General features: G+C 37.2%; 1 protein-coding gene across 3 annotated transcripts in view; it reads left to right on the top strand.

Annotated features, from left to right (window-relative positions):
- The window catches only part of SEC22A (SEC22 homolog A, vesicle trafficking protein), a 70,480-nt gene that overhangs the window by 33,956 nt on the left and 24,115 nt on the right, over positions 1 to 12,409 (top strand). For all 3 annotated transcript variants that reach the window (NM_001194575.3, XM_028843388.2, XM_001112957.5), the window contains 1 exon segment: positions 10,887 to 11,002. In NM_001194575.3, the coding sequence (NP_001181504.2) occupies positions 10,887 to 11,002 (116 nt within the window).

The raw sequence follows: 12,409 nt of genomic DNA, 5'->3' as shown, positions 1-12,409 counted from the left end.
GCTTGCAGTGAGCTGAGATCCGGCCACTGCACTCCAGCCTGGGCGACAGAGCGAGACTCCGTCTCAAAAAAAAAAAAAAAAAAAAAATGGAGAAAGGATTGAACTAGGCATTTTTGTAAAGAATTTGTACAACTGGACAATTAACACATGAAATTGTTACATCATAGTCATTAGGGAAATACAAAGCAAAGTTACAAGGAGATGCCACTTCATACCTATTAGGATAGCTAAAATTAAAAAGATAGACAGTAACAAGCGTGGATGAGGATATAGAGAAATTGGAACCCCTATACTTTGCCAGTGGGGTTGTAAAATTATGCAATCACTTTGGAAAACAGTTTGGAAGTTCCTCAAAAAGTTAAAAAGAGTTACCGTATAGTCCAGCAATTCTACTCTTAGTTATACCCCAGAGAAATGCAAACATATGTCCTCACAAAAATGTGTGTATGAATATAGCATTATGCAAAATAATTCATGAATAGCAGCATTATTCAAAGCCAAAAAGTGTGGACACCCAACTGTCCATCAACTGATGAGTGGATAAATAAAATGTTATATATCCATATAGTGTATTATTATTCAGCCATAAAAGGGAATAAAGTACTGATATATATAAAACAACATCTATGAATCTTAAAAACATTATGCTAAATGAAAGAAGTCAATCATACAAAGGTCACATATTAATCATTCTCTTTATATGAAATGTCCAGAATAGGCAAATCCGGAGAGACAGGAGCTAGAGGAATGGAGGGAAATAGGCAGTGACTACTACTAATAGGTACAAGGCTTCTTTTGGGGGTGATGAAAATATGGAATTAGGTATTTACGATTGTTGTACAACTCTGTGAGTATACGAAAAACTCCTGAATTGTGTATTTTAAAAGTATGAATTTTATTGAATATGGATTATATTTCAATTTTTAAAATCACTAATAAATTCAATTATTACTTTGAAGACTTCCAGTTCTAGTAGTGATGGAGTAGGTAATTCAGATCACCAGTCCCACTGAGTACATGTAGAAAAGCTCAATGAAATGTATATATTCTATAGAATATATGTGTCTCATCTAATATAGAATTTAATCCTATATAATCTTCCTGATATCTCTGGAGATCCAACAAGATTTCTAAGAATTAGTGGGATACAGAGGAGGATGGAGGCCCAGGGAGATGAGCTCAGTGTTCAGAGCTACTTTTTCCTTTGGTGCTTTTACCAATTTTGGAGAGAGCAGTTGACAGATTACAGAACAGGGTCTGCCAAGATGGTGAACCTTATGAGCATCTCTCCAGCTTTGGTTTATGACCTCAGATTTTTTGCACCCTAGGAATATGGGTGAGCTTAGTTTTGAATCATACTGTTCTCTAAAATTGGAGTGAGGTGATTCCACTGTGCTAATTCTCCAAAGGTCCTGGCAGAAGCAATCAAATATCTTCCTTGGAAGAAGATAGTGTCATAAGCTTCAAATTATGTCTACAACAAGATTTTGAAAATAAAATGTTTAGTGAACAATCATAGATAATTAAGCACCTTAAGAGACTACACTACATGAGCAAAGATCATCAGAAACGCGCGCGCGCGCACATGCACACACACACACACACACACACACACACACACACACAGGCACGCACGATCTGATAGAAACAATGGAAGCCAGAAGACAGCTTAATGATAACTTTGAAAGGATAAAAGAAAATAACTGCAAATGTAGAATTCTGTGCTTTACAAAAATATCCTCAAAGAATGCAGTGGCAAGAATAGATATCCGTGTATTTTTCCTGATCCTGATATTAGCAGCGAAAACATTTTAGGTTTTGCTGGTCATATGGCCTCTGCTGGTATAACACATGAAAGTAGCCATAGGTGTTACATAAAAGAATGAGTGAGGCTGTGAGGCAATAAAACTTTATTTACAAAAATAGGTGGTGAGCTAAATTTAGTCTGTGGGTCATAGTTTGCCAACCTGTGCTGTCTGCTAATCTCTGGCACAGAGTTGACATAACCTTGTGACAGTATGGTAAATATACTGATATCTTTATCAGATAAAAGTACAATGCTTCTGATTTTTCTCTGTTTATCAGGATAGAGAAAAATGTGTTACCAAATGAGTACCTACAGATCAGAGAATGAATTGTTTTGTTCTATAAGAAGACTGCATTTGGAAAAGCACATGCAGTTGAAACCTACAGTAGTCTACTGTCATCCTCCAAGACACATCCATTTGGGAGACATACTGGAGAGTTAAATGGGAATATAATAGGAATTGCTACCTATATGTCTTTTAAGCCTTGGATGGTGGCACTGATCGCTGTAATTACCTTGATGATATTTGGGTTGGGGGAGCTCCAAAACCTCCATTGGCTCTTCCTTCTCTAACTCCATGGGTCTGAGAGTCAGTATTGCAAAAGATATCTGTTCATTAATATACACTAAGGATTCAGGAATGTAACCTAAATTAGGGGTGGGGGTCCAACCTGACTCACCAGGATGTGGACTCTATTAGAAACTCCATGTATCACCTGACTTCCATAAGTCCCCACCCTGACCCGCAGTAACATCCTGGATCACCAAACGTTAGACACTTGGAAAATGGGGAGAGTCTGGTATTTGTTACTGTTTTAAGGAAGAGGGGCCAGGTGCAGCGGTTCATGCCTGTAATCCCAGCACTTGAGGAGGTCAGGGTGGGAGGATGGCTTGAGCTTAAGAGTTTGAGACCAGCCTGGATAACAAAGCAAGACCCTGTTTCTACAAAAAATTAAAAGATTAGCTAGGCGTGGTGGCACGTGACTGTAGTCCCAGCTACTAGAAAGGCTGAGGCAGGAGGATTGCTTGAGCCTGAGAGGTTGAGGCTGCAGTGAGCCTTGATCAAGCCACTATACTTCAGCCTGGGTGACAAAGTGAGACCTTGTCTCAAAAAAAAAAAGTTTTGAAAGCAACTCACAAGTAGAACTTAACTTTAGTTTTATTTTTGAGATGGGAGTCTTGCTCTGTCGCCCAGCAGGCTTGAGTGCAGTGGCGCAATCTCGGCCCGCTGCAACCTCCACCTCCCAGGTTCAAGCAATTCTTCTGCCTCAGCCTCCCGAGTAGCTGGGATTACAGGAGCATGCCACCATGCCTGGCTAATTTTTGTATTTTTAGTAGAGACAGGGTTTCACCATGTTGGCCACATCTGGTCTCTAACTCCTGACCTCATGATCTGCCAACCTTGGCCTCCCAAAGTGCTAGGATTGCAGGCGTTCACCACCGCGCCCAGCCTAGAACTTTTTTTAATATAACTTTAAATATACTTTTAATTCAGACCAAGCCTACATAATATTTTTTATAGTCCCCAAGTTAAAATATATGTTTATGTTTTGGAACTTCTAAATAAAACTATTCAGTTTATTTTAGAATCTGGTTAATAGTTACTTGATAAACATCATTTTTCAGGCTTTTCCTCCCTCTGTTACAGTACCTTACTCTCAATATCTTTTTTGTATTTCTTAACTTTTTTCTCTTTCCAGTCTTTTGATCCTCTCCCCACAGTCTGGCATGAGTGTTTTTATCTTGCCATACTTATCATGTTCTGAAGTCTACAGATGTTGTTCATGGTTTTAAAATGTGAAATGAAGGGTACTGTGTTCTGCTTTTACTTCTTTTAAAACTGCTTATTATGGAAAATTTCAAAGGAAACAGAATAGTATAAATAAACAGAATGGTATGATTAACTCTCATGTACCCAACTATACCAACTATATCAACATTTTGCCATTCTTTTTTCATCTGTACTTCTGCCTACTCCCCACTCATCCACTCAGTAATTTATTTCTACATTTTTTTCTTAAGGGAGATTTACATATATTAAAATGCATAAATCTTTGCTATGTCCACCCCGTTTTAAAGTATATGTTTCATTATTACTCAGGTATGGTGAGGAAGAGATGACTATCATAAAAAAGATAGTTTGTTATACTCACTGATCCCTAGAGAAGGGAGCACACAAGGATGTACCGATGTGGGTCAGGAGGAAAATGTGGGCAAGAACTTTTATTGTGGCTTTGGTGGTAAGGAATGGGTGAGGCAGGGTAAGGAGGTTTTAAGATTGGCTAGTTTGAATAATTTCAATGGACTCTGGGGCATAGGTTCTATCTCTAATTGTCTGATACCTGGCCCTGGGATGATTGGGATAGGGAAATAGCCCTGGGTGTGATGAGAGCCTTGTAGAAGAGTTGGTTGGTAGCGTGAGTCTGGATTGATTGGAATGCATATGAAAGGTGGACTCAGGCGAGTTGTTTGCCATCCCTAGGAATTAGCTATCCCTGAGAGAGGCAGTTCTTCCAGGGCTAGCAAGGCCCGAGAGGTCAAAGCATCAAAAATACAGAATAAAAAGACATGATTAATAAACGCCCTTATCACAATATAGGACATTTCCATCTCCCCCATAAAGTTTCTTTGTGTCCCTTTTCAGTCAATTTCCACCATCCTCTAGACAACCACTGTTTTTATTTTTTTCCACTGGAACTTTATTTTGTTCTAGAACTTTATATAAAAAAAGACTACATTATGTGACCATTGTGTTCAGCTTCTTTTGCACAGCAAAATGTTATACATACATGTTGCCTGTCTCAGTAATTTGTTCCTTTTTATTCCTGAGCAGTATTCCATTGTATGAATGTACCACAATTTGTTTGTTTATTCTCTTGCTGATGGACATAAACTTCAGTTTTTATTATTGTACATAAAGCTACTATGAACATTCATCCTTTTGTTGACATGTATTTTCATTTCCCTTGAGTAAATATTAGGAGTGGAATTGATAGGTCAAAAGGTTGCCTGTTTAACTCTAAGAAACTGCCAGTTTTCTGAAGTAGTTGTACCATTTTATTCCCAAAAAGCAATTTATAAGCATTTTGATTACTCCACATCTTCACCAATATTTAGTGTTGTTAGTCTTTTTACTTTTAAGTTGTGCTTTAAAAAAGAAAACTTCATAAAACCCTAAATTTAGGGTTTAAACTGATAGAAACACTTCTGTCAGTTTCTCTGACACTTGTATATTTTTAATCTCTTTTATCATTTTCTAGATAATTTGTCAGTTGCCTGAAAATGCTGCTCTGTTTTGGCTAGTGCCCACAAGCCAAATAGATTTACTAATCTCTCTTTCTTACACACACACACACACCCCCACCCCTCATAATCCAACAGGTATTTATCATTTTTTTCTCTAAAGTATTATGCTAAATTTTGTGGAGGCACTTTTTAGAAATATAGTAAACACATTAACCGTACTCAGAATGGGAAAGGGAAATACAATCCAATAAGTAAAACACATAGTAGAATGTGATACATGCTCCAAAAGAGGTAAGAAGGAAGACACTTTCAGATCTTGGAGCCTTGAAGGATATGCATGATTTTTATAGATGGTGATGATAAAGAAGGGCTTCACTGATGAAAAGAATAGTGTGTTTTTGTGCCAGACTGTTAGTCTCATTCGGTCATACTTCAGTAATAAATTAGGCTCATTTAGATGGAACTGACCTGAAATTTCTCTCTTATCTTCCACAGACTGTTTCCCTAGGCATTTTGGGCATCTTTGAGATTTCTAAAGGTACTGTCTCTTTGAATCCTCATAGGACTATTCTGGGACTTTGCTTCATCAATTATTTTTCCTTTTTCTTGATTCTTCTATTTCATCTTCACTAAATTCTTTCATTCCACCTATGTATGTATTCAAGTCTGCCTCCCTCCCTCTGACATTGTAGGAGAAAAAAGAATTATTTTCTCAATCCTGTTATCTCTGTTAAGCTTTCATCCTGTTTTTCTCTCCTTTAACTTCAGTAGTATTCACTTAATGCTTCCACCTCTTAACATCACCAGTTGTTCAATCTCTTGCAATCTGAATTTGGTAAGGAAAATGTGGTTCATGTATACAGTGGAGTACTATTCAGCCGTAAAAAAGATGAGATCCAGTCATTTGCAACAGCATAGAGGGAACTGGAGATCTTTAAGTGAAATAAGCCAGGCACAGAAAGACAAACATTGCATGTTGTCACTTATTTGTGAGCTCTAAAAAGCCCGCAACCACTTTTCTGATTTTTTTTTTTTTTTAAAGGAGAATTAACTAGCATCTCCTGGTCAGTAAGTCTAATACTTTTTACCTTAAGGTCAGATTTTTGTGGCCTATCTATAGCCACTGTTAGCCATGTGTTTCTTCTTGATGGTCTCTCCTTCCTAGGTTTCTCTTGATTCTCCTGCATCTGCCTTGCCTGACTCTTCTTCCATCCCTTCTGACAGTGTTTACCAAGGATTTCCCTTGGCCTGCTTCTTTCCTTGATCCTCATTTAAACCTTTCCCTTCAGCTGCACACCTCTTCTGCTTTTCCAACTCTACTGCTATTCCATTCTTCAGTTGCTTGTTAAACATGGCCCACCATCACCTCAAATATGATGTTTAAAATGTCCCCATTTTTTATCGAACTTAAGTTTCTTCCTGTGGATCTGTTGCTAAGTACCCTCATCTTTCCGATCACCTAGAGGTAAAACCTCAACATTTCTTTGAATTTTTTCCCCTTCTGTTTGCCACATCTAATTAGTTGCCAAGTCTAATAATTTTAACCTCCGTGACATCTCATTTCTTTATTTTTCCCCATTTCTTTTTTTTTATTATTTAATTTTAGCTTTATTATTTAATGAACTCCCAAGCACTCAGATTCCCATTTCTACTGTGACTATTCTGATTCAGGCCCTGATTTCAGTCAGTCTTTTGCAGTGACTCTCCCACAAACTTCCTAATGTAGAATTGTAGAAAGAGCATGGGCTCTGCAGTCAGATAGACCTAAGTGCTAATTGTGAAGATGGTCCTTCTGGCTGTCTGACTTATAGAAACTTATTTAATCTTACTTTACAGATGAGAAAGTTTAGGCACAGAAAAATTAGTCATTCCAGTTCAGTCACAGAGAAGTTAGTCATTTCTACCTCATCAATGAAGTATGCAGTTCTGAAGGGTAAATGGGACAATGTGTGGTTAGTGAGAAGGTACTCAGAAAAATATTATTTCTCCCTCCCTTACTTTTGATCTCTTTACAACCCATTAATAGATTAATATTCTTTAAGTATAACCTTCATCATATGAGACTCTTGTTCTTCAGTGGTTCCGCATTGTCTAATTTTCCATAATTCTTAGCCTAGAATTGTATACTATCTATCAATTTGTGTCCACCTCCCTTTCTGACCTTATTTCTCCCCACTTTTCACAAACATCGCTTTGAACCAAACCAAACCACTAGCAATGCCCTATAGCAGAATGGCTGAGAACATGAATTCCAGAAGCATCTAAATCCAGTTCATGTACTTACTTTGTGCCCTTGAGCAAATTATTTAATGTCCCTAAACGTTTCCTATTCTGGGGAAGGGGAGCAGGATAATTATAGTGCCTACTGCATTGGGTTGTTGGAAGGATAAAGTGAGACCAAGTATATAGTGTTGAGAGCAGTCACTGTTGGTAGTAGTAGTAGTAGTAGTTGATGCTTTTGTTATTTGTTTCTCCCATTTCCATCTCCATCACATTCACGTTCTTTTCTCTGCATGGAATGCATTTCTTCTCCTTTGTACCTGACTACATTTTATCTATCTTCAAAGATCTTTCGTGGTTCTAGTCACCACCCTCCCCTTTATCTTTCAACTTCATCATTCCTTGCCTCTTTTAGCTTAGAATGCTTATTACCTTCATATACTTATCTGTTTTATCTCTTTTATAAAAGACTAGAAGTGCCTTGAGGATGGAACATGTAATTCAATTTTTGTATCTTCTAAAGCATAGCATCTTACACAGAACCAGGCCAGAAAGTATTTACCGAATAAATATATTAATTTACTGAAACCAATAGCCCTTTGTTTCCAAGGGATTTATTCTTACTTCTTTAGGAACTTTTGCAGAGTCTCCATAAACCATTGGTACATTTTCAGAAACATTGAATTTTGTTATCAACATGCCATCCTTGGGTTCAAGAAGACTAAAGAAAAGACATTGTAGCAGAAGGCAATAATAACAAAAGCAAAACAAAACAAAAACTGACCAGGTGACACTGCTTTGGATTCAGCAAAATTATTGTTTTTCTACACTGGCTCTCATTTGTTACTGTTACAAATACTGTACACCAAATATTATAGTACCTAGAATAGTGCCAAATTAAGCATTTTTGGATAATAGTGGATCTAAAATCTGTTTTACTGAAGTAAAAAAAAATAGCATAAATAGCTAATACATTAAAATGTGGTTAATATCTAGTTCAGTTTGTTAAAATGAGAAATTATTCTTAAGGAGTGTCAGCTTCTTATATTGTGGGCAGATGAAGTATTCTCTTGATAACTTCTCAAGGTACAAGCCACAGAACCTGGGAAGTGGGTGGGGGTGGAAGTGGGGGAATCTCTAGAATTTCTTCCCCACAGTGATTTGGCACAACGCCAGCCTGTCCTTCATCAAAGGTGTACTGTGTTCTTGTTAAAGGAGGCTTATGCTTTTTAAAGGCTTTTATGCCTTTAAATATTTTTGGTCATTTTGAAATAATTTATAAGTGATATACTATCATTATAAAGAGTGTTCTGAGGCTGAGGCAAATGTTAGAAATTTAAGAAATATTTAATTTACATATATGTATTTTTTATTTCTTAAATAGGTATTCATCAATACACTAAAGTGGTAATATTTTTCCATTGAATAATGGCTACACCTTACTTGACTTAAAAAGCTAAGGTTTTTTTAGTTATAATACAGAATATTATTTGAGGTTTTTGGTAAGGTAAACTTGTTTTATATACTTTGGGGTGTGATTTATGTAACCTATTCAGTTGCCAGGTGGTTTTATTCTTGAGACCTATATTAAGAATTTCCTTTTTTAGTACAGGCCAGTTCTCCCTTACTCACTACTGAAAAGGGGTGGGGAGGGAGGCTGCAAAACATAATTAATGTATAGACCAATTAGATAGATTTTTAAATTGTGAAAATTTTTTTTTTCTTTACTGATATAACACTTGGAAGCAATGTTGAATAGAGACATTTAATTTTCTATTGTCATAGTAAAATCTCAAGGTAATTGAGAGCAGGCAGCTTGGGCACCAAAGAAGTTTAAGAAAATGTTATTTAAGCACTTTCTGCTGAACTAGGGGAATAAATACTTTTTTGTGATATGTGGATTCTTGTGTTTTTGTAACCGTTTAGGGAAGATGTTCTGCTGTAATGGCTGAATATAAGTTGCAGAGATTTAAGCCCACCCTTATATTAATATTCCACCTCATTAACTTAATTGTTAGGGCGTTTACACTTCAGTGATTTAAATAAAATACTCTAAATGTGATTCTTTTGTCTTCTCTTTCCCTCTGTCTCCTGTTTGAGGTCTAGATGATTATGTATTTAGTTTTGTGTTTTCATGTAGACCCTGTTGTTCTATTAAGCGTAAGATGATGATGAAGGGAAGCTATTGTATAACTCTTATGCTGCTAAAGCCCTGGAAGATAAGGGAATGTATTTGTGAAAATAAAATGGTCACTTCTTCAGCTGGTGTTTTATCATTTTTACCTTCCAGTGTTATTCAGAGGACCAGGAACTTTATAGCTATAAGACTATTCTGTTTTGGAGTTCAGATTGCTGATTATATATGAGCTTTCACACATATCCAGTGATATAACCCTAGAACCCAGATAAGGGAAAGTTTTGTTTAAAAGTAAGCTATGTTTGTACTTAAAAATGTTTCCTAAGCATTTTCAGCAAAAGTAGGATTATTCGATGAATTTCCAAGCAAAGTCACCTTTACAAATACTTGCACCTACTTGCAAATAGTAGACATATTTATGCAGTAAGTTTTTTCTAAATGATTTGCTGCCAGTTGTGAGCATTCCTTAGCACTGTCTATCCCAAATGCAAGTTACATGTGTTTGTTAAAAATGTAGAGAAAGGCCAGATGCAATGTCTCATGCCTGTAATACCAGCACTTTGGGAGGCCAAGGCCAGAGGATCACTTGAGGCTGGGAGTTGAAGACCAGCCTGGACAACATAGTGAGGCCCTGTCTCTACAAAAAGAAAGACACATGCACACGTATGTTTATTGCGGCACTATTCACAGTAGCAAAGACTTGGAATCAACCCAAATGTCCATCAGTGACAGACTGGGTTAAGAAAATGTGGCACATATACACCATGGAATACTATGCAGTCATAAAAAAAGGATGAGTTTGTGTCCTTTGTAGGGACATGGATGCAGCTGGAAACCATCATTCTCAGCAAACTATCACAAGAACAGAAAACCAAATACTGCATGTTCTCACTCATAGGTGGAAATTGAACAATGAGATCACTTGGACACAGGAAGGGGAACATCACACACCGGGTCCTATTGTGGGGAGGGGAGTGGGGGGAGGGATAGCATTAGGAGATATACCTAATGTAAATGACGAGTTAATGGGTGCAGCACACCAACATGGCACATGTATACATATGTAACAAACCTGCACGTTGTGCACATGTAACCTAGAACTTAAAGTATAATAATAAAAAAGAAAGAAAAAATTAGCCAGGCACAGTGGCACATGCCTGTAATTGTAGAGAGTCGGGAATCTGAGGCACGAGGGTCACTTGAGCCCTGGAGTTTGAGGCTTGTAAGGGGCTGTGATCGTGACCCTGTCTCAAAAAAAAAAAAAAAAGAGAAAAGTTAATTTTTCAGGGAAATGAAGCTTTTATGTTGTCAAGCATTTTTCATTTTATAACAGTATTTAATTGTGAATATATGTTGTTAAATAATTCTATGAAGTATCTGTTTGACCCATTTAAGTTGAGCAGTGAATTTCTGTTTTACCTAAGTTCATTTGTGAGGTATTGGTGTTCATTTCTAACTATTTATTTTATTTTCCAGCTCACCAGCGACTGGAACCAGCAACTCTGTCAGGGATTGTAGGATTTATCCTTAGTCTTTTATGTGGAGCTCTGAATTTAATTCGAGGCTTTCATGCTATAGAAAGTCTCCTGCAGGTACTGTGCTATTTTTGCAATTTCAGGTGACTGTGCCTGTTCATTCTACTTGTTACATAATTGATTTGAATTGGATTGGGTATTAGTATAATTTACAGTGCAAGCTCAAAATCTGTGTTTTTTTTTTTTTTATAGCTGCTTTAGCTTCCTTTCTTCTAAAAGCACTGGTTGGCTTCTTTGATTCCATCATCACATGTTTATTTATCATCTGCTCTTTAGGAGGCACTATAGGCACTCTGGGGACCCCAAGATGTGTGTGACATAGGCCTTGCAGTCTCATAACTGAAAGTTGAACTGGGAAGGCAAGGAAGTAATTGCCAAATACACAGAGTTGGGAAGGGGGAGAGGTCAGTATAATCAGGATTGGAGAAGGAAGGTTTTGTGGAGGAGAGTTGAGTGGGCCCTGGAAAGATCTGACCAGACAGACAGCAGTGGAAGAATGAAGAGGGCACACATGGGCTGTGTTTGTACCACTTCTGCGTATTCCCTACTTAGTTCATCTGCTCCTTTTTCTTTTTTTTTGTTAGTGGCTTCTTAAAACTTGAGCTTCCTGGAAAACCACAAATTTATTCAGATATTTCTAGCTATTTCATTTTCAAGTGGAGTTCTTTTCAGAAACTATAGCTATCAGAATATACTAATTTTTTCTCTTACACTTTTTGTAAACTTTTTGAAATTTTCTTCAAGGTTAGCACATTTGAGACTGCACAGCTTTCCTTTCCTGTATTTCTATTCACTTTCTCTGAAGAACTCTTGACACTCCCACATTATAAATCAGTCCTCTTTCGTTGGTCAGCATTAAGTACAGAATACCATTTGTAAAAATCCACTCAGCATACTTTATATTCTGTTTTTAAATTGCTGTTACTTTGGGGAACCCTCGGAGGGTATCTTTCTGCATCTATTTAGCCATGTAAAGCCAACAGCAGATGACATCACAGGTTCCAGCAGCAGAGCTGTTCCTAAAGGATATGTTATGACTTCCTAATTCCTCTTCCAAACACCCTTTTCCTGCAGGTTAAAGCTCCTCTCCCCTTTTAGGCACAGGACAGCCAGCTGCCTTCCCTTGGCCTATTTCTTATCCACATGCCAGGTCAGATTTATTCCAGCAGAAGGAGTTCGGTTTTCAGCTGTTTAGATTACCTAACAAAAAGAAGAAAGAAAGGCAATTTGGAGATTGCTGATAGAAAAAGCTTATAAATAAGATACTCTTTTTTTTTTCTTTTTTCTTTTTTTTTGTACTCAACATAGTAGAAATAACGGTAGTATAGGGGTGTGAAGAGTTGTTGGTGAAGCAGGCTTGGGCTTGGGTAGAGAAAATATTGACCACCGCAGAGCCTCACTATCTTTGACTTATAAAACAGTATACAAGTTATGGAACCTGGGGCTTAGACTGCATTACCTTTA

The sequence above is a fragment of the Macaca mulatta genome, chromosome 2 (assembly GCF_049350105.2).
Source record: "Macaca mulatta isolate MMU2019108-1 chromosome 2, T2T-MMU8v2.0, whole genome shotgun sequence".
In the NCBI taxonomy this organism is placed as follows: Eukaryota; Metazoa; Chordata; class Mammalia; order Primates; family Cercopithecidae; genus Macaca; species Macaca mulatta.
This window is presented reverse-complemented; position numbering and strand designations above follow the sequence as displayed.